This window comes from Sceloporus occidentalis, unplaced genomic scaffold (genome assembly GCF_023333645.1).
Source record: "Sceloporus occidentalis isolate IW3139 unplaced genomic scaffold, rSceOcc1.0.p SCAF_2, whole genome shotgun sequence".
In the NCBI taxonomy this organism is placed as follows: Eukaryota; Metazoa; Chordata; class Lepidosauria; order Squamata; family Phrynosomatidae; genus Sceloporus; species Sceloporus occidentalis.
Genome location: NW_028316982.1, coordinates 175,250,787 through 175,274,150, shown reverse-complemented (window position 1 = coordinate 175,274,150; position 23,364 = coordinate 175,250,787). Strand labels below are relative to the sequence as shown.

At 40.0% G+C, this 23,364-nt stretch overlaps 1 protein-coding gene across 2 annotated transcripts in view; it reads left to right on the top strand.

Annotated features, from left to right (window-relative positions):
* The window catches only part of LOC149319365 (polyprenol dehydrogenase-like), a 137,126-nt gene that overhangs the window by 35,237 nt on the left and 78,525 nt on the right, over window positions 1-23,364 (top strand). For both annotated transcript variants that reach the window (XM_089511556.1, XM_089511555.1), the window contains exon 3: window positions 8,123-8,191. In XM_089511556.1, the coding sequence (XP_089367682.1) occupies window positions 8,123-8,191 (69 nt within the window). The remainder of the gene's footprint in view (window positions 1-8,122; window positions 8,192-23,364) is intronic.

The window sequence follows — 23,364 nt, the reverse complement described above, 5'->3', positions numbered from 1 at the left end:
TAAATGATGATGAATGATGAAGATGTTAAATTACAGGAGGCATAAGACTAGCAGACACAATCCTCGTGTGTGTGTGTGTGTGTAATACATAATTTTCAGGAAGTATAGTAGAAAATTATTGGATACATAGAAATGCTTTCTACCAATTCTTATACAAAGAATTGCTCTCATTAGTTATTCAGATGTTTGCAGATAATTGCATATTTAAATTTGTCTTTTCATGTACTCTTTTGAGCTTTGTACTGTTCTGACTGGGTTACAGTTGTGTGGGTTTTTTGTGTTTTGTCTTTATCTCTTTAAAAAATTCTTGACTTTATTTGTGCTGGGCTAGAACTACTTTTCTGATATACCTCAGTGTCCTCCTTTCTGCAACTTGAATGGATTTCTTTAAATCCCATAATGATCTACAGAGCCTTTCTATTTGTGGTGAACAGTATGTCTGAGTGAAGGAAGTATATGTGATTAATGTGTTATCTTGACCATCTTCCAGTTGCCACAAAACTGGTTCTTTACTCTGACAAGAATTAATATATGCAATTTGGTTCCATTGACTTGCATGATTCATTCCAGAGTGATATTACTCTTTTCTATTGGCTGTACGCATAGGAGTTAAGAACAAGACTGAGGAATTTGAAAAGGCCAGTTATAGATTGTATCATCTCACTGGCTATTAGTTTCCTTGAAGCTTGTTATGGAATTAAGTATAAAAACATCAGTTTCAGCGTTTGTCCCTATTTTGAATTAAATACTTGGCAGAATCCTATGATGGGTCAGGTAATCAAATTTAGGTATTCATTTAAAATGCTTGTTGAAATGTCATCTGTTAGCAGCATCCCACGCTGAATTGTCATGTTAGCTCTTTAAATATGTCTGGTTAAAAAAGAAGAAGAAGTGGGTGGTTTGACTTCGTGTCTGTTTTGATTAGTTTGTCAGTAGTCTGAAAATTCTCAGTCTCAGTGACTTAGGTAAACAAAATTTCTCTTTTTCTTCTTGTTAATATTGAACCTGGCAGGCTGTATAATCTTATAGGCAATACATGTCTCCTAAATGTTCTGATACAGTGTTTCTTCCTGCGCCTGCATGTCACGAAAGAAAAATGTGTTTGTTTTTTTAAAAAAAAATCTTTCCCCAGTTATGTAGCATAGCAAATCGAAAGAATTTGGCATTTCGTATCCATTGGGTGATCCTATGTAACTACGGCCAAGTATTCTTGACAAGGCTTTAACTTAGAAATAATTGTATGCACACACTGCCTAAGCTATATACAGTACTGGTAAATAGTGGAATTGACCGTTGTTAAGATTTTGGGTTTTCACTTTCATTTTTAGCACCTTGCCAGAGTGCAATTTTTCAGTGATCACCCAAATGCTCTAACGAAGGAGATCATTAAAATAAATAATGATGCTACGGAATGTTGATAACAATACAGTAGTACTTGCTTGGTGAAATAACCTGGAAGGTACACTGAGAAAAAGAGAGAGTTGGATTTGGTTTCTGTGATGAGGAACTATTTTGTACAACTAAGGTTTAAACAAGGATGCCACAGTGCCCCAGATTATGAAGGTTTTTGTTTGTTTTATGGAGACCTCAGCATTAAATCATAAGGGTCTCTTCAGTCCGAGTTGGGTCTTGTTTTTGTTTTTTGTCATCCAGTTGCTTTCTTTTCTTAGAGCTTATCTATATGGCAATAAACCAAAAGTAAAATGGATACTGCATTACTCAACATCTAGAGAACCTTATCATTGTTCAGTTTGGTTTCCTTCGATCTCCTTCCTGGATGTACTATCCTTGTTATTGATGTTTCAGAAATAACATTTAGGTCAGGACCCAAGGAACTTGTTTTATATAGTTCTGATTGCCCAAGAGTGTTCGTTTCTGCAATCGTAGCACACACACTGCACTGCCATGTGAAAAGCTGTTTTGGGAACCTCAAAAGCCTCTTAAAAGCATAATATGCATGGGGGACCACTCTTCAAAGGGGAAAAAAAGGGCATCAACCCCCACCCCAGATTTACCCAGAACATTGGCTAGATCTAATGCAGCCCTTGGAACCTGGATCTTAAATTTTGTGGACTCATAAAAATGGAAAATTCTCTTTGGTTGGTAGATTGGTTACTTATTTAGTTATGTATCGGAAAGATTTTAAAAACTTACCTTTTCAGCCAGAAAAAACTCTGGAAGATGTTCCTAGCATCTACTGTACTGACTCAGTGAAAATGGCCAAAGATTAGAAGATAGTTAATGGGTTTGTGTATTCCTTCCCCCCCCCCCTTTTTTTTTTTGTTAGCATGAAATTCTCATTCTTGTTCTATGTACTTATAAACTTCTATCCTGTAAGCAAATTTTGCAAACCCAATTTGGGGAGATAAGTATTAGTTATACTATGTATCAGTGCAAACATAATGGTTCAGGAAGCAGTAAACACTGAGCACCCCTAATCCAGAAATCTGAAATCCAAAAAACTCCAAAAAATGTAACTTTTTGTCACCAACTGCCCACTTCTGCCTCCAAATTGATGGATGCTGCATTCCTACTCATTCATCTTTCAGTTCCTCAGTCTCTCTCCAGCCTCACATGTTATACACAACACAAGTACCTCATGAAGAGATGAATGTGCAGGAGTGTCACAGCTGCTGGCTCAAAGGCTGAAGTGGGCAGCTGTTGACAAAAAGAGTTGAGAATGAAGAGAGATTGAATATCTGTGAAATGGTGCAAATCCAAGTGTAGTGCGTGGTGAGAATCCATGTGTTCTACCATTTTACAGATCCTCACCACTTTCTCCAGCCTCACAAATACAGTATAGGTATGACTATGCTACTTGTGTATTCCAAAATCTGAAGGAAAAAAAAATCCCAACTCTGGAATGCTTCTGGTCCTAACCATTTTTGATAAGGGATACTCACCTGTAGCATTAAAAAGAAAATTCAGATAAGAAGAAGAGAAAGATGCTTCTGAGTTTACATCTCATTCCTAATCTCTTAACCAAACCAAACAAACAAACAAGCTTCATTTATATACCGCTTCATACCGCCTAAGCAGTGTCTAAGCAGTTTAGAACTGTAAGCTAATTTGCCCCCAACAATTTGGGTACTAATTTTAGCGACCTCCTCGGAAGGATGCAAGCCTGAGTTGAGCTTGAGCCCTTTTGCTGGTCTTGAACTCGCAACCTTATGGTTTTGAGTGAGTGGCTGCAGTACAGGCATTTAACCATTGCACCATGGTTAACCTCATTCCTAAGCTTTAAACCATGGTTAAAAGAGGCATAACATTACTTCTGTGCCTAGGGTTGCCATAAGTGAGGACCTCCAAACCGGGACAAATGTAGGACAAATGTAGGGCAACATTTTCAAATGTAGGACACATTTTATAACAATGGAGGACGCACAAAAAATTGAGGTTTTTTAAAAAAAATGTTAATATAAATGCATGTTTTTAGGCATGATCAAAATGGAGGACATTTAGGCATTATTCTTAGACAGATGGCAGAAATGGACTTGCCCTCGGGTTCAACTGTACTTCTCAGAAGTGTGTACTTGGGCAAGGGACTGTGGTTTTTCCTCAGGGCGCATGAGTTTGTAAAAATCACAGCAAGTTACATTGGCCGTGCCTCAGAGGCTTGTTGATATCATCATCATCATCATCATCATCATCATCATCATCATCATCATCATTGGCCAAGAAAGGCAGACTTGTTAGCATTCAAAGCACCATAAATACACAAAAAATGCACTTGCATATATTTAATAATAAAAAATAATGAAAAAATAAATAAAAAACAAGGCAGGGGTGTATATATTTGATAATAAAAATTAATGTAATAAAATAAAACAAGCAATAATAAAAATTAATGTAATAAAATAAAACAAGCAATAATAAAAAATAATAAAATAAAATAAAACAAGCAATAATAAAAATTAATAAAATAAAATAAAACAAGCAATAATAAAAATTAAGAAAATAAAATAAAACAAGCAATAATAAAAATTAAGAAAATAAAATAAAAACAAGCAATAATAAAAATTAATGAAATAAAATAAAACAAGCAATAATAAAAATTAATAAAATAAAATAAAACAAGCAATAATAAAAATTAATAAAATAAAATAAAACAAGCAATAATAAAAATTAATAAAATAAAAAATAAAAACAAGCAATAATAAAAATTAATAAAATAAAAACAAGCAATAATAAAAATTAAAAAAAATTAAATAAAAACAAGCAATAATAAAAATTAAAAAAATTAAATAAAATAAGTATTTTATATTTTAAAAAATAATTTAAAACCCCCAAAATACCAAGGGAGACCTAATGGCCACTGACTCAGCTTTCCTCTTCTTCCTCCTCCTCCTTCTGTGGCCCAATTCTGCCCTGGCCTTCAGGCACCCTTCCTCCAGCTCCTTCCTCCTCCTCCTCTCCCCCCTCCTCCTCCTTAGGATGCCTGGCGCGGGAGGAAGGGAAGTGGGGCAAGCGCGCGCGCGGAGGGAATGGGGAAGGCGCGCGCGTGGAGGGAATGGGGAAGGCGCGCGCGCGGAGGGAATGGGGAAGGCGCGCGCGCGGAGGGAATGGGGAAGGCGCGCGCGCGGAGGGAATGAGGAAGGCGCGCGCGCGGAGGGAATGGGGAAGGCGCGCGCGCTGCCACTGGCCCCTACTGAGGCCTGGGCAGCGCGCAAGCCCTCCCAGTGGGGGCGCGGTGGCAGCGGCGCTTCTGCCGCCAGCCCGCCGAGGAAGAGGAGGAAGGCGGAGCCGGAGGAGGAGGAGGAGGTGGGTCGGCGCCGCAGCAGCCGCATTAGCGGCAGCGGCAATGGCCGGAGCGGACCCCCCAAACCGGGAACAAGGCACGGGTGGGGGCCCAAACCGGACTGTGACCGGGAGGGGCCCCCCGAAACCGTGAATGTCACGGGGGCCGCCGGGTTATGGCAACCCTATCTGTGCCACAGTACTGAAGCAGAGCTATTCCACACTGATCATACAAGAAAGGAAGTAACAGAACCTTTCTCTCCAAACCAAAACAGTCATGCTTTGGAAACATTTTCCAATATTTAATCTTCTTTTGAAGTGTATAGTCTGGTGCATATTTGAGATGCAGTCTTTTTTCAGAGGATCATTCTCCTTCTGTCATAAAAAGAACACTGTTGAACACAAATGTATGCATTATAGAGGGTATATTTATATGTGTGTGTATATCTCTATCTATTGAGATAAAATATTGATATATTTTAGTGATATGTATAATATAGATAGATTGTTGAGGAGATATTTAGATACATTATTTCTTTAAAACCGTCCAAGAAGGAAATGGTTGGGGTTTTAAACAAATAAACTCCAAATACACAATTTTTCTATGCAATAAATTACCTGAATAAAATTAATATTATTGAGAATGGTGAAGTCTTTAATAACCATTTTCATTTTGCACAAGCTGGTGGAAGAGAACTGGGAGGATCAGATGAAAGTATTGCAGGGATTGTCATACAGGTTTCTCCCCTTCTTTCTCTCTCCTCCTACCCACACTAGGAGTATGCATTTAGTAGTATGACCGATCAGACATTAATTCCCTGCTGTAGAAAATCACTTAGGCAGAAAAGGAAATGAGATTTGATCTCATGCCCATCACTTCTTTTAAAGAGAACTCTGTGGATATGTCAATTTTACTGGAGGGTTTGTTTGGTGACACTGCATTTATTTCTAGAGATTAGGATCAAACTGGGTATTTTTTTCTATGTAGTCCCAGATTATTTCTATAGGAAACATAAATAATATTGGAGTTCTCTTTCTCGTTCTTCCTTACTATCTTCGTCCTCTATTTTTCATGGCCAAAGTAAAAGGAAATCAGCCTGTCAGTGCACATACAAGTGAAAAGCTGATCTAATAGATGCATGGCTGGCTTTTTTAAGTCCATGAAGATTTTCACACCAGTGCTTACCATGGGATAAGTGCTGGTAAAATGCTGGCAAAACTTCAGGGAAACACATGTATGTGAAAGCCTGATGTGCTTCTGAAACGTCAGGGAATTGACCCCTCACCTCTAGCGTCCTTGAATCATTTGCAGAGCAGCAATGTCCTATGAACAGAAACTTTGCTATCATAGGAAATTGTTGCGCCGCAAAAAAATTAAGGACGCTAGAGGCGAGAGGACGATTTCCTGACATTTCAGATGTGCATTAGGCTTTCACACACATGCTTCCCTGATGTTTTACTGGTGTTTTAACTGTGCTTACCCCACAGTAAGTGTTGGTGTGAAAATCTTAAATGTTCCTACTTTTAAAATCTTGTAAGACTGCACGTCTGAAATAGTTACATAAGCTTTTAATGGTGTTTGAGGAGAAAGAAGAAATAGAAAACTATTGTAAATATTTTGTTTAGAGAGTCTGATATTGTTGTATAATGCCCATGTTCAAAGAGATTTTTTAAAAGCTTATCGCAGGTCAATGAATTATGGTTATGAAAGGTTTTGAAGTGAGAGATTGGAGATAGCAATTGGCTTGGATGATATCCAACCCATGACGAACACTTGGCTGTATTCCATCCACACTATAGTGTGAGTCAGTTTCATCCTATAGTGTGATTTGGATTGTGGCTGCATATGTCTGATAGGTAGGAAATGCCTCTCATGCCCTGAGTGGATGACATTTGCTGCATGTAGGTCATGCAATACTTGATGTCACCCTATTCTCTGAGTGTGGGCACAACTAGGCACCCATGCGGCAACCATAGATATTGACAGCAGATTTCACTTAGCTCTTCCTTCTTGTGGACTGGTTCATTTTATTCATTTTGATGTTTTAATTGGATCTTTCTTTCCTGCAAAATGAAGGGGAAACCTGTGGCTCCTGCTCTAGTCAAATGTAACAAAATATTAACACACACTAAAACATTTTAGTCTTGTACAACTGTCATTTTGCAGATATGTTTCAAGTCCATTCCCCCTGCCCCCTGCTCTTTTTTTTACATATTTAGAAAATATATTACAGAGATGAGCATACATAACATACTACTGTAGTTGTAATATACAAACTGTGAAAAATGCAAAATAGAAACATCACAAGAAATGGGAACTAACCAGAATTGTTTAGAATTGAAATAGAAGAGTACTGACCCATGATAGCTTAGACCTCATATGACAGTGTTAAAAATAAGAACATGAAAAAAAATATCACACTTATACCAGGACTGGGCAATGTGTGGCCTTGGACTAAATGTTGGGATAAAACTCCCATCAGCCTTGGCCAGCATGGTTAACAGTGACGGATGATGGGAGTTATACTTCAACAACATCTTAAGGGCCACAAATTACACACTACTAATTTATATTATTGTATAAAAATAATGGGGTGAAAGGATACCTGAAGTTCTGTCCAAAGAAAAAAGGGGCCTCCTTTCAAAGTAATACTAATTTATGTAATTAAACTGTAGTTTGAATTCAGCATAGCCTGATAATAACTTGCATGTATTTGTAAGCCCTGGAGAAATGTGGCTTTTTTTCTTATGAATCTTATGAATGTTAACACTTTTTATACACTTTGATTGTTAAAAGTATGAAATTAGATTATTTTTTAAGGTACAATACTTTTAAATTACCTTTTATTTTCAACCTGGTATCTGTGTCTTGAGAAGCTGTCATAGTAGTGTATTTTATACTTTTCCTGTTGAAGGTGTCTTTCTCAAGGAGGTGTACAAAGGTTTCCATTAGAAATGCATTTCATTTTAGTAATGCAAGAGAGAAAGAAAATGGGTTTTATTGCCTATTCTCACTGTATTTTCTGGCTTAATTATGTGATTGTGGTGATATTTAACCTCAAACATATATTTGTGTTGTTGAGATTAATATCAGATTTCTTTCAACCATCTAGAGAGATACTAAACTTTCAAGCAAAAACAGAGTTAGATGGACTTGCGTTAAATCAAGGGCCTAATTTTCACTCAGACAGTCACATATATTTTAATTACATCTTTTGTTAATATCTTTTCCTAGCATTAATTCTGCTTCATTTACTCAGACTTTTATCATAAGATTTAACTATAGATTATTTTGCAGAAATAAGTGTTGTATTATATGTTTATATTGCGATATATTGACATATGTTTTTAACATCTTTTCTCTATTGTTTTGTTTTTATATCAGCTGGTAATAATGAAGATGAAGGCCAAGAAACTGTGATGAAAATAAAAGAAGAAATTTTGAATGCAAAAGGTACTTCTATATGTCTTTGCCTGTTATGCCAAAACAAATACTCTCAGCTATGGAGTTTTCCCTTGAGCTGCATGTCTATATTTTTCAGTTCAGTCTAGCTTCTTGTGCACATCTGCTTCATAAACACATATTTTAACTCAGTACAATAATATTTGGGACCTGGACTTCTGATCTTAGGTAGCAAAGCAATGCAATTCCTTTGCGTGAGACTTTGAAATAGTCTTTGCTAGCAAAAACTGGCTTTTGTTGTTGTTAACTGCCCTCACTCAAGTTGCTCTCAACTCATGGTGACCCTGTGGATGAGACATCTTCAAGATCCCCTATCCTCCACTTTTCTGCTTAGGTCCTGTAATTTTATAACTGTGACCTCTCTGATTGAGTCTGTTTCTCTTTCTACTACCCTTTCCTCTCTTTCTACCACCCTCAATCTTTCCTAGCATTTTTGTCTTTTCTAATGAGTTATACCTTCTCATGATGTGTCTGAAGTATGACAGCCTCAATTTAGTCATCTTGGCTTCCAGGGAGAGTTTAGGCTTGATCTGTTCAAGGACCCATTTGTCTTTTTGGCTGTCCACTATTCTCAGCATTCTTCTCCAGCATCACATCTCAAATGAGTAGATTTTCTTCTTGCTTGTTTTCTTCACTGTCCAGCTCTCACATCCGTACATGGTGATGAGGAATACAATTGATTGGACAATTCTAACTTCAATGTTCAGTTGTCTGTCTTTACTCTTTGGGATCCTGTTTAGTCCTTTAATGACTGCACTTTCCATTCCTAGTACTATTTCTTGACTGCAGTCTCTGTTGTAATCAATGTTTGATTCAAGACATGGAGAATCTTTAACAATTTCTATTTCTTTATTGTCTAGGCTGAATTTATGTAGATTCAGCCTAGACAATATTGGTGATTATTTTTGTTTTCTTTATGTTTAGCATTAAGCTTGTTTTTGTGCTTTTTTCTTTGACCTTCCTTAGTAATTCCAAGCCTATAATATTTTCCATTAGTAGTATGGTGTCATCCACATATCTAGAGTGTTGATGTTCCTTCTAGAACTCTTTGTTCTTCTCAGTTTAAACTGCTTTTCAAAGTATGTTTTACGCATACAAGTTGAACAAATAGGGTAATAGAATGCAGACTTACCTGACCATCTTGCCAATTGAGAACCATTATGTTTTTCCATATTCTGTTCTAACAGTAGTTTCTTTTTCTGAGTACAGAATTCTTATCAGGGCTATCAACTGTTGTGGCACTTCCATTAAAACATGGAACATTCCATAGCTTTTGATGATCTATGCAGTCAATGGCTTTATTATAATCTATAAAGCACATGCTGATTTTCTCCTGAAATTCCTTGGTGTACTACATAAGTACCTTATGTTTACAATGTCCATAGTGCCTCTTCCTTTCCTGAATCCCTCTTGCACCTCTGGGATTTCTCTCTCTAAGTATGATTGGAGTCTATTAAGGTCATCACACAGGCCCTTTAGAACGGTCCCGACACGGAACGAAAGGGGGCGGGAACGGAGTGAAATGGGCAAAGGATGCATATTACCACATGCTGGAATACCGCCACCAGCGGACGTGCCCGTTCTGTTCCAAATCCGTCCTCCAGAGGCCGATTTTCAGGAACTGTCAGAAGCATTCTTGAAAATCGGCGTCTGGGGGATGGATTTTGAACAGAATGGGCACTTCTGGTGGCGGCGGTGGCATTCCAGCGTGCGGTAATATGGGCATACTTTGCCCATTCCACTCTGTTTCCGCCCCCTTTTGGTCCATGCCGGGCCTGTTCTAATGGGTCCATGCGATGACTTTATATGCTGGAAAATTTAGAGCATGATTTTACTTGCCTGGGAAATTAATGCTATGGTCCTATCGTTGCTCTAGTCCTTTGTGTCTCCTTTTTTTGTGGATGGGGATGTATATTGATCGTTTTCAGTCTGTTGGCCATCATTTCGTTTTCCATGTTTGGTGGCATGTTTTGGTTAACACTAGAGCTGATTCTGTCTGTATGAATTGTAGCAATTTAATTGGTACATCATTTCTTCCTGGTGGTTTATTATTTCCAAGTTCCAGTTTCTCTTAGCACAGCTTTCACCTCACTTTGTAGAATTTGCAGTTCATCTTCATATGGTTCTTCATTTCATGTGTCATTCATTTTTCCATTTCTTTTATACAGTTGGCCCTTCCTTTATGCGGGGGAACCGTTCCGGACCCCTCGCATAAGGGAAAAAGCATGTATGCTCGAGCCCCATTAGAAGTAATGGGGCTTGTGTCCACAGAGCAGCATGGGGTACATGGCATGGGCACATGCCCCATTACTTCTTCTGGGGCACAAGAGGCTTTTTTTCAGAGCACTCCCGCATATGACACGAGCGCATTGTATAACTTTTGTGTATTGCTTCCATCATTATTTTAATTCCTCTTGATCTTGTAGTATATTCCTCTTCTTTTCATACAATATTCTGGTCCTTACTTTGAACTCCCTTTGGATTTCCAGATCTTGTGGGAGAGGTCTCTTCTTCTTCCTATTTTGTTGTTGTCTTCTATATCTCCACTTTGATCATTATAGTAGTTCTCTGTTCAGTAGTCATTGAACAATTGCATTCATTTCTGGTTTTGTTCCTATCTTTATTTTCTTTATTTGGCAACCAATAGTTTCTTCCTTCCTTGATTATGTCTTTGGCTTCTTGTAGTTCTTCTGATTCTTGGTTAATTATATTGTAAGCCACCTTGGGTCCCTTTTTGGGAGAAAGGTGGGATAGAAATAAAATAATAGAAATAATTATTAATAAATTATATATAAATAAGTAATATAAATAAATAATGCTTAATAGTGCAAATATATTTCTTACATTGTTTTTAAATTCTGTTCAGATATTGTTCAGATCATATTTTAGTATGATGGCTGTTTTTGTTTTCTTTTATAGCTTTACTCTTAATTTCTGCCTGGTCTAGTTTTTTCTGCCAGAATAGAATGTCTCCATCTTCTACTTCCACTTATATAGTCTATCTGAATTTTGTGTTGACCATCTGGCTATGATGGTGTGGATGTCTCCTTTATAGATACACCAAGAAGGTATTTGCAGTTAATAGCTTCCTGCCATGGTAAAACTGGCATTACCGGCTTAATCATATCTCTGGTCTGAGACAACATAACAATTTCTATACCCCTTATCAGTGAACTAATACTCTTTAAGTGGTTTACAGTGTGTAAGCCAATTGCCTCCAACCAGCTAGGTATTCATTTAACTGACCTACAAAAGGATGGAAGACTGAGTGGACCCTGGAAACCTGCCTGGGATTGAACTCACAATTGTGTGGCTGCAGTACTAGCATTTAACCACTGCACCACCAGGGCTCCCTTAATTAATTTGCTTTCCCCCCTTCACTACTCAGGAACTGACTAAAAAAAGAGATTTTAGGATTGTGCAGATAGATCAGTACAAATATCAGCCCAGTGTATAAACTGTGTTTAAAAAGAAAGGCAAGTTCTATTTTAAATGTGATTCAAAAATGACCTGAAAACAAAACTGCCTTCATCACACTGTACTTATGCAAAATCTTTCCTGAGACTACACTTAGAATACTATACTGTACCTTCCTCACCGAAAAAGGGATTTTGGCGTGGTACAGACTGACCTTTCAGGAGCGGCCTGCACCCGCCCCTTTTCTTGCCAGATTAGGGCCAGGACAGCCTTACCAGCAGCCCAGAGGCCCCAATCCGGCACTTTTCGGGACCACGGAAAAGCGGCAAAATGCCGCTTCTCCGTGGTCCTGAAAAGGGGTGTCCTTGGGGCTTCATGCCCCAGGACACCCCGACAGGCGCAGCCATGGGAGAAAGGGGCTGCCTGGTCCCTTTCCCACATGGCTTCGTTCCTGCGGCCGTCTGGTTGCCGTGCAGGAATGAAGCTTGCGGCACCGCAACAAAAAGCTGCCTAGAGCAGCTCCTGGTTATGACACCACTTCCTGTGCATCACGTTTGGGTGCTCAGTGGTGGCACCAGCTTTATGGCGGCCCCTGTCTAGATGGGAGGCCGCCATGATGCCGGTGCAGTCCCATACTAGGGTTAGGGAGCGTGCGGATGGTGTGTGCTCCCTAACCCTAGTATCGGCGTGAGTACACCGCTTTATGGTGGTCTGTACCACGCCTTTGTTGATCTGGAAAGCAAAGAAGGGTAGTCAGCACAGGACAATCAAGGGGCTGGAAGAAGTTCTTATTGAGAAATGTCCCAACACTTCAACTTGTCAGCTTAGTAAAATCACAGTAAGAGGAGACTTACAGAGTTGTGTAAAATTAGGCATGGTGTGGAGATGGAGGTAGTGAGGAGTTTTTATTTCTCGTAATACTGAAATCTCATGGAGTCATCCACTCCATGTGTGGGAGAGTCAGGTGAAATGTAAGGAAGTACTTAACACAGTGAACCATTACACTGTGGAATTCAGTTCCACACAATGAAAAACAGGACTTTAGAATTCAGATTGCTGTTGAGAGCAACTGACTGATCCTGTATCCACTATACAGGAAAAGTACGGGAATTCATTCCTGAGCAAGGAGGATTCTTCCAGACACTAGAGGAACACTGAACATGCGACACCCATTTAGATTTATTCATATCCCCCATCCCTTTGTCCATGTATATACATGCTAAAAACCTTGTTGTGTGCCTTGAAGTTGTTTCCGACTTATGGCGACCTTAAGATGTCATGGGTTCTTCTTGTCAAGATTTGTTCAGAGAGGTTTGTCTTTGCCTTTGTCTTGAGGCTGAGAGAATGAGACTTGCCCAGAGTCACCCAGTGGGTTTCCATGGTCAAGCAGAGATTCGAAGCCTGGTCTCCAGAAATATACTCCTGTGCTCAAATCACTATGCCATACTGGCTACCCAGAAACAAATACTCTTGACTTCAGTTGGGCTTGCTTCCAGGCTAGTATGCTTGTTTCCTCCTTTCTCTTCTCCTCTGTTTTTCCCATCTCTTTGACTTCTTAACTGTTTTCTACAGGTGGGAGTTGCAACTGTCTCCCATTTCATTCCCTTTATGACTGCTGCTAAACCTTATTTCCTCACAGACCCCTTTTCTCTTAAAGCTTGCTTTGGTGAACAAGCAATAGATGCTGGAGCATGCATTAAAATCCTCTTTCAGCCATGGAAATCCACTGTGTGACCTTGGGCAAGTCACACTCTCTCAGCCTCAGAGGAAGGCAATGACAAACCTGCCTTACATAAATCTTTCCAGCAAAACCCTGTGATTGGGTTACCATGAGTTGGAGATAACTTGAAGGAACATAACAACAGCAACAACTTAGTATGTTAGGAGTTCCCTGGCATCTTCTTACTTGCATTTACCGTATATACTCGACTATAAGTCGACCTCATGTATACGTCGAGGGCAGGTTTTGGGGCCAAAATTATGGATTTTGCTATGACCCATGGATAAGTCGAGGGTAAAATTTAGGGGCATATAGCAAACAATCTAAAGGATGAAGCAATGCAAAACAATGCCAAAGAATTTATAAAATTCCAGCAGACATAACTTTGTGCTTACTCTTAAGGTTGGATGGATGAGAGAGTAGAGGGGGTCAGTACTTCACATATTATACTCTTGCTTTTCATCAGAAGATGGTTCCTTCTTTTAAATAAGAGTTAAGACACATTGACCCATGGATAAGTCGAGTCAGTGTTTTGAGGTCAATTTTTTAACCTAAATTTCTAGACTTATACATGAGTATATACAGTACATTGAATTTGATGGCAATTTGGTTTCTGTTTCCAGCTGGATTCACTGAACTCCCTTTTCACACTGCTTTGGAGTAGAAATTATTTGGTACTCCAGATGTGTTTGAACTGTGCTCCCAGCAAGTCTAACCAGCATGACGAAAGGTGAAATTACTGGGATTTGCAATACAACCACATTTGTGCAGCACTATGTGGGGTTGATTCCAGTTTGCATGTTCTAATCAAGGACCTTAAGAACAGGAGAGAGGTCTAGAGTAATAGAGGGCATGCTCTGGCTTTGGGGACTAATTTGCTGCCCTTAGGATCCACTACAGTGCACAACAGCCTCAAAAAAGGAGGAGAGGATAAAAACTGGAAATGGTCAGATATTCACTTTTGGCTTCATGGGGAACACATGTTGGAGGCAAAACAAGGTTATGCCTTGTTTTAAAGCAAAATGGGCACTCATGGAGTTTTCTAGTAGAAGCAACTGACATTTTCTACCATTTTTTTTTTCTGGCAGGGCAGCCATAGAAAAATTCTTGTGGGAAGGGTCTCACTTTACATAGCACTGGTCTAAAGAGTGAGCACCTTGAAATAGGAAAGATGTAGAGGTAAAGAAGGTAGTGGAGTGGTTACAGGTGGAACATTTTGAAAAGATTACCAGAGCTGTGTTTTGAATTAAAATATGAGTGGAAGAATGGAAAAAGAAAGTCAGAGCCAAAAACTGGGAGACACCACGGAGAAAATGGGTGCTCAACAAAAGAGTACAAGTATGAATATTAAAATTACAAGAAATAAAAAGTGCAGAAGCAGGCAGTGAAAAGGCAATTCAAGATACCAAGTGAGAAGGGAAAGATGAATATGACCCAGGAGACTGATAAATCATAGTAGCCTATAAATTGTTAACTGTAGAAAGCTGAGGTTGGTGATTTTTTTAAAAAAAATATATCATGGCAAGGAACACAAACTAATTTAGGTCCAAGAGAGAGATGTACAGGAAAGATGAATTGGGAGCCACATCACTAACATGAGTAAAATAGAGATAAGGAATAATTACATCATGGAAAAGCACTAAAGCTCAAAACTCAGCAAGATGAAGAAAAAGTGAAAAAGTGTTAGGGCCTGGTGCTCAGTGTCAGATAGCAGCCAGAGCAAACTGAAAAGCTCTTTAAGTGCAAGAGCAAATAGCAACTAATAAAATTCTCCTCTGGTGGTGGATGTATATGGGATAAAATAACTGATTTCTGTTATTCTGGATAAAGAATGTGAGCATATATGAAATTTTATCTGTATGTCTATCTGTATATATGTGACTGGGTTAAGTAGGCTTACTTGGGATCAAGAAGCTCATAAACCCTTTTCCAAGGATGTTCTTTTTCTGGGGTGATAACACTACTTTTCTTTGCAACTTATTAGCCATCCTTGAAGGGTGAATTACTGAACTAGCGCAACCTTGAAAACAGTTTGGGGGTGATACTTGGGCATTATTCCTATCCTTATCCTGATATGCTTATATGAGTTTTTATGCAATCAGCGATTCATCTATACAGTCAAGTTCCATCAGTGTTCTTTCTCATGGTGGGTAATTTCAGTGGATCCAGGATACAGAGTTCTGACCCAGCATCCAGGGGCCACATAGACTGCTATAATTAGAAGTCGTCAGATGGTTTATTTCTGGTTTTGAAAAATTGATATGTTTCATCTTCAACTGGATAGAACATCATTGTGGGGTGGGCTAGCAATATGAAAAGTGAATCACAACTTCTGGAGGATTTCAAGAGAAACCAGGGTGCAGCTATACTATAGAAATTGTGCAGTTTGATATCACTTTAAGTGCTGTAGCTCCAGCCTATGCAATTTGTAGTTTTACAAGGTCTTTAGCCACCCCTGCCAAAGAGTGCTAATGCCTCACAAAGCTACATATTGCAAGATTCTGGTGAACAGAACCATGGCAGTTAAAGTAGTGTCAAACAGCATTAATTCTACAGTGTAGATTGCACCCCTGGATCCTTATGGACTGCCATTTCAACCTTATTGGCCAGTACCCCTTTACAGTAAGAGAGTAAGTGGCCTTGTGTACCCTTAAAGCCCTGAGCTCCAGTTCTCTATTTAGATAAAACAGAAAGTATGGCAGTACTGGTCAAGCAGAGGAAGGGATATGTGTGTAGTACCTGAGTAAATGGTTTGATCAACTGCATGGCTCATTTGGGACTTGTGTATAGATCACTGCAGAAAATTGATACCTGCTTCTCATCTAGTTCTCTGCATGAATCTGCAGGCTAAAAAAAAAAAAGCAGAGGAACTGAAGAGGGAATTGCCCCAGTTGGTTTTTTGATTGTGTGAAAACAACATATTAGATAATAATTAGATTTGAGCTTGTGGGATTTTGTTGAGCTTTTTCTTTTCTTTTTTAAAAACCAAGAGGAGATCAGCTGATGCAATAAGGAACATTTCATGTGAACAAGGCAAAGGTGACATTTAGCTTCCACGCACGGGGGAAATGCTTTCAAACTATGAAAGAAGAGAATATTCCATACATAATGCAATGAGCACAAGATATTTGTAGTGTAAGATAGCAGTTGTGACAAGCCAAAAGGGAACAGAACATCAGCATGACAGTAAGCAAACCCTAGTAAGATTGTTGTGAAATGTTGAAAAAACTTGTCTAGACATATTTTTGAATATATTTGTGCCATCAGAGTTCACGAGTTAAAAGGTTGGCAAAGGATTAAGAATGTTTTAAATTGAAAGTTTGATTTTTCAGGGGCCAGTCTTTCAATGTAAGGCAATATCCTAGGGCTTGAATGGCTTTCCATTCTGGAATGTTTGTGCCATAGCTTCCTTTTCTTGCAAAGGCTAGAAGTGAACAAAGTGCACCCTTTCAGACAATATTGGATTGCAGTTCCCATCATTTCTCAACATTGACTATGTTGACTAGGGCTACTGGAAATTATAGTCCAGAAAAATATGTATGGCCACACCATTCCCACTTCTGCCCTGGAGCATCTGGCCCAGAATTTGAAGACAGATATGGCTCATTGCTGTATAACCTTTAGTCCCCAAGAGATGATTGGGTAAGTTGCCTCTCAGAACACTTTCAGCAATACTAAGAATCTCTCATTTTTTTCAGCATTCAGGACTGAGGCATTTTCACAGAGATTTCCCCAAAGTTTAGGTGTAGATTTGGAATCTCGTATCTGGAATTCCAAAATGCGAAATACTCCAGAAACCAAAACTGTTTTCATGAGTGGCTGAGACTTTGCTCTCTGATGTACTCAAACATTGTTTCTTGCTCTAAAATATTAAAAATATTGTATAAAATTACCTTCAGATTATGTATATAATGTGCATATGAAACATATTTAGACTTGGGTCCCATCTCCAAGATATCTTATGTATGTATATACAAATACAAATATTCCAAAATCAAAATAAATAAATAAATAATAAATCTGAGATCCAAACTTCTTCTGGTTTCAGTCATTTTGGATAAGGGATAGTCAACCTGTATCATATATGGCTTCTCAATTTTGAAAGAAGTTTGATGTTAAAATGCACTTTTAATGTTATATATTGCTGGGATTGGATTTATATGGACAAAGATACACATTGTATCCCAGTTTTTCCCAGTGGAATGAAAAGATGTTTAGCATTTACTTATCTCAAGGACAACTGTATTTCCACAGTGTTCCTGGAGTAACAGTCCTACAACACCAGGGACGTAGTTAAGGGGGGGGGGGTTCAGGGGTCCGGACCCCCCTTCCAGGAGAGAAAAGGGCCCTTGTTTGAGCGTGCACATGCACGCGCACAGCCCCAAACAAACGCCGGGGAGAGCGCCAGTCTTGTTCTCCTCTAGGCTTCAGGAGGAGCAGAAGTGGCGCTTTCCCTGGCGTTTGTTTGGGGCTGTGCGCGTGCACGCACACGCTCCAACAAGCACCCTTTTCTCTCCTCCCGGCCCTGGCAAAGCCAGGAGGAGCGCAAGTGCCGCCCCTAAACTTTTTGCGGGGCCTGAGGGGGAGGAGCCAAAAAGCCCTGGAGGAGAGGGAGGGAGGGACCAGAGGCTGCATCAAGCTGCATCCACACTCAAGAAATAACCAGGTTTGGCAGCGACTTAACTCTTTTGTGGCTCATGGCTATGGAATTCTGGGAGTATGTTCTGTGGTCCAGATATTGAGGCTTGGCTCTATTCTGGCTCATTCCTATGGAATTCTGGGAGTTGGAGTATGTTCTGGGGTCCAGATATCAAGGCTTGGCTCTATTCTGGCTCATTGCTATGGAATTCTGGGAGTTAGAGTATGTTCTGGGATCCAGATATTGAGGCTTGGCTCTTTTCTGGCTCATGGCTATAGGACACATCCTACATTTCAGACTTCTCCCTAGAAGGAATTTCAAAAGTACTCATTTTTTGTAAGATAAGCAGATGTCCTCCTTTTATAGGATGCATCCTATGTTTCAACCTTTCGGCCTGGATGAAAGTAAAAATGTCTTCTATTTTTGGTAGGATGACACACATCCTCCTTTATCCAGGATACGGCACACATTTCAGCCCAGGAGCAATGTCAAAACATCCTCCATTTTATCAGGGCGACCAGACATCATCCTTTATCCAAGACACGTCCTACATTTCTGCCCAGGAGGAATTTCAAAACATCGTGCTTTGCCAGCCTTTCCTTGAGGCTGAGAGTGTGTGACTTCCTTGCCTAGTGGGTCTTCTTGGTTTGTTCAGTGAGTCTGCCTTTGGTGACTTGGGTGTGTGCGAGTGTGTGCCTTCAAGAGGTTTTCTTGGGAGGTTTGTTCAGAGAGGGTTTGACTTTGCCATCCTCTGAGGCTGAGAGAATGTGACTTGCCCAATGGTTTTTGGGGATTTGCCTTCACCTTCCCTTAAGGCTGAGAGAGTGTGACAAGCACTGTGATGTCCCTTGTGCGCCGCACAATTTGGACATGATGCATAAGCCACGTCATCGACACGTACCCCATGTAAGATATTTAGCCTTCTCTGTTGGAGAGAATAAGATTTTCATTGAATCCTGGTCTCCAGAGTCATAGAATCGTAGAGTTGGAAGAGACTGCAAGGGCCACCCAGTCCAACTCCTTTATTCTGCCATGCAGGAACTCTCAATCAAAACATCCCCATTGACAGATGGCCATCCAGCCTCTGCTTAAAGACCTCCAAAGAAGGAGACTCTGCTGCACTCCGAGGAAGGAGTGTGTTCCACTGTTGAACAGCCCTTACTCTCAGGAACTTCCTCCTAGTCTAACACACAAAGCTATATCCCAACCTCCTATCCAGGAAGAATGTCAAAATGTTCTCCATTTTGAGCATGACTGAAAAACATGAATTTATATTGTTTTTTATTAATATTTTTGGCTTTTAGTTGGTGTGTTCTCCATTTTTGAACATCCTACAATTTGTCCTACATTTGTCGTGCATCATGTCCTACATTTTTCCTACATTTTATGTCTTGGGGGGGCTCTTAGCATCTCAAAATGGTGGCACTTAGTCTGGACCCCCCCCTTCCCAAAATCCTGGCTACGTCCCTGACAGCACACCCTAAGTATCAATGATTCAAGCTATTGACTTTTTTTCATTTTATAATTAGGATACCTGGTCATTTCCTCAAGAATTCATTACAAGGTCAGAGAAGGAAAAACAGCTACATAATGCTTATTGTATAACCCTGTTGTGCAATTTATGAAAAACACAGCATTTCACCACAAGAATCCAATTAATAGAATGCATGTAAAGATTTTAGTATAATATTTCTTTTGTGAATTATTTACAAATTATTATAATCTCCCAGTATGATACTCCTTGCACACCTCTCCTCATTAACATGTTTCGGCTGAACGCTGCTTTCCACTTATTTTATTATGTGACTTTTACTTTTGTCTTCTTGGACCCTTCCCATAAGCAGTGGTTGGGTTCCAGGCCTCCCCACAGATGGGAAAAACATAGATGGTCTAGCCAGTATTATTCAGTGAACAGTGATAGACAGACACACATCACTTCCCCATTATTCAGTGTTCAATTATGTGCACCCATCCATGTCAGTATGTCTGTGTTCTTGCACTGTAGTTAAATAATCTGAGGCATGGTGATCTGCGGGTGGATGAATCCACGAAACGCTAACCCACCAATTCTGGGCCCACTGTAGTTTGTAATTTCTGTGTTTGTGTCCAACATATATAGTCCCCCTTTCTCACATTGGGAATTCTTATTCCAGACACATCCAGACTGTGACCAAGGCTTTGGGCAGCATTTCATGTATTCCAATGGGGCTCGAGCATAGGCGGAATTCGCCTTACGTGGAGGGATCCGGAACGGATCCCCCGCGTAAGGCGAGGACGCACTGTACAAGATATCCCAAGCAGAAGAAAGTGGAAACACAATGAAGTTGTTGATGTGACTCCACCAGAATGAACAAAGATGATTACCCTAATTGATTGTCCTTTGGAGTAAGACCCACCAGTAATTCACATCACAACAACATCTGGACAAGAGAGAATCAAATGGAACATTTAGAATGAAGGGTTACAAGGTTGTATCTTCTGTTTTTGTTGGTTGTGGTGTTTTAAATACTTCAGAATGAAATGAGACACGTATCCGGATTATAGTGGTGGAGAGGACATGGTGCAGAGTGGGTGAAGGATAATTTTCACATTTTTTTAGACTAAAGATTTAGGACATTTTGTTGTTTTGCTGTATAGCTGATGCTCAATTCCTATTATCTGTCACCCTTGCCTGATTTAGTTCCATTTCATAGCCGACATCTATATTCAGTCCTTTATTTAGCATTCTGTCTACCACAGTGTTCTCTAGCAAATATTAGTATTGATTTTCACACAGCTTACAAAAAATGAGCTCTTCAGAGATAAAATGGATTCAAGTTACAAAACAAATTAAATAATCTTCCAGACATTTAGGCCAACCCAGTTAAGAATGTCTTTTATTTCAATTTTGCTTTCCAAATGTGACCAAAAGGTCTTGTTGAAAATGAGTGTATAGTTCACTGTCAGGCAAACTGATGTTTCCATATTTACATATTGTTTTGGTTCTTTTTCCAGGCTTAAAATTTATGTATTCTTTGGAACCTGGAAAAGTTACTTTTTAGATGATAGGACAAGGGATTGGACTTGAGTTTGTGTGTAAATTGTGTTAAACATGGAAAACAATATTCAGTAAATAAATCAAGAATTAAAACAAAAATTCAACACCATAAAAAATAATTTAGATAAGGTGTAAGTTTATCAGATAAGCAGCCTGCATACTCACAATGCTACACTATCAGTACAGTGGGGCCTTGGTATCCAGGACACCCCATGGATACCAAAATCTGTGGCTGCTGAATTCCTGTTATATACAGTGGTACCCCGGGTTACGAAATTAATCCGTTCCGCGGAGCCCTTCGTAACCCGAAAGATTTCGCAACCCGAAAAAGCCATAGGCGCTAGCGCTAAAAGCCGCGATTTCGTGCGAAATAGCGCCGAAAAGCACCAAAAATTTTTTTCGTAAGCCGAAAAAAAAAACGTAACCCGGAACAGTTTTTTCCTATGGGATTTTTTCGTATCCCGGGAATTTCGTAAGGCGGTGCTTTCGTATCCCGGGGTACCACTGTACAATGGTGTAGAACCATAAGGAAATGCATATTAAGCTTCGTTATGGGTAGGTGTAGGCATGACATTTTCTCTTCCTTGGAAAACTTATTTTCTAAATGAATTACACATTGTTTCTTCAGCACACTGTCAACTTTTTTTCCCTTTTTCCAAATTCTTTCCAAAGCTAGTTTCCAGTCCTGTATTAATGACTGCTTTAAATTAAACTAGGAGAACTGCTGCATGGATCTGGGTCACTGACAAAGTTCAATTTAAATTGCAATATGGTTAATTTGTGTAGCAGCAAGGAATCTACAGCCTGCATTTTCTGTATGTTTAATCAACAATGCAGGCCTATGACTAACATCTTCAATTTCTGTCTTCTTTGCCTAGGGTTGCCATAACCCTCCTGCCGGCGGGACATTCCCATTTTTTTCACCACTAGGGGGCGTCCCTGCACGGTTTCCTCCTTGACTCCTGGCCTGTTGCCAATCTGGTGACTTTCACACCAAAATGGGTACTTTTCAGAGCCTTTGGTGTGCTTTTGGTGGTTGGTTTTAATGGTAATTTTGAGAGTTGAAATAAGTTCCAATTATTTTTATTCAATTAGGGCTCCGTTTTATTGCCACATTAACATTACAGGGACTTTTCAGGGATTTTGACTGAATATTTGGTGAGATATGGGGGGGGGGGGATTTGGTGAGTTTTGGCCAAAACGTTTGGGGAATTATCTTTAAGGCTTGTTGGGAACAATTGTTGCCAGACTCAGGAAGAGGAGCTCCTCCTCTGTTTGGTCCCCAAGGCAGCAGGGGTGAGAGGGCCATTTCCTTTGGCACCGAGGTGAGGATGATGATGATGATGAGGAGGAGGAGGAGGAGGAGGAGGAGGAGGCGGAGGCGGAGGTGGTGCGTGGCCATTTTCAATATTTATTTTGCCCCTGTGTATTTTTTCTAACTTTGACTGCCAGGGCTCAATGCTCTGGAATTCTGGTGTCTGTGAGGCATTTAGCCTTCTCTGTCAGAGAGCTCTGGTGCCACAATAAACTACAATTCCCAGGATTCCATAGCACTGAGCCCTGGCAGTCAAAGCAGTGTGTTTTTGTGACTTAATGAATGAATCCAGTCCCTAGCCTTTTTATCTCTCTCACACTCTGCAGGAGTAATAACCCACTTTGAGACTGCTTTAACGCAATGGTAGGGAATCCTGGGAATGCTAGTGTTTGGGAGACATTGAGATTTCTCTGTCAGAGGCTCTGAGGCCACAATAGTCTACAATTCCCAGGATTCCCCAGCACTGAGCAGTCTCAAACTGGACCATTTCCTCAGTGTGGATGCACCTGGTGAGGAATTCTGGGCACTGCAGTTCAACTACGTTTGGAGGGTTATGGGACTCCCTGTTAGAGATAGCTCTGGGGCCACAGTGTACTACAATTCCCAGCATTCCCCAGCACTAACCCAGGACAGTTAAGTCACTCTCGAACTGGATTATTTCCTCAGTGTGGATGCAGTTTTGGTAAGGAACTCTGGGCATTTCAGTCCAGCTATGTTTTATTTCTGCAGTGTATTTTGGATCAGAGACAAGGTGACCAGACATCCTCCTCCTTTTCCAGGACATGTCCTCTTCTGTCACATTTCAAAACACTTCTCTACCCAGTTTCAAAACTGAATTAAAGACTATATTGTTTAGAGAAGCATTCCCAGAGGTGAGCCCCTCTCTGACCCAGGAAGCCTCCTTTTAACCATCCATCAAGAAGCCAAGCCCTTCCTCCAGTCCATCTGCCTTGGTCCAGGCCTCGGAGGTAGAGAAGATCTGCTGGACCTGATCCTATTCCCCACCACCACTCCCTTCTCCTTTTGTGTTGTGTCT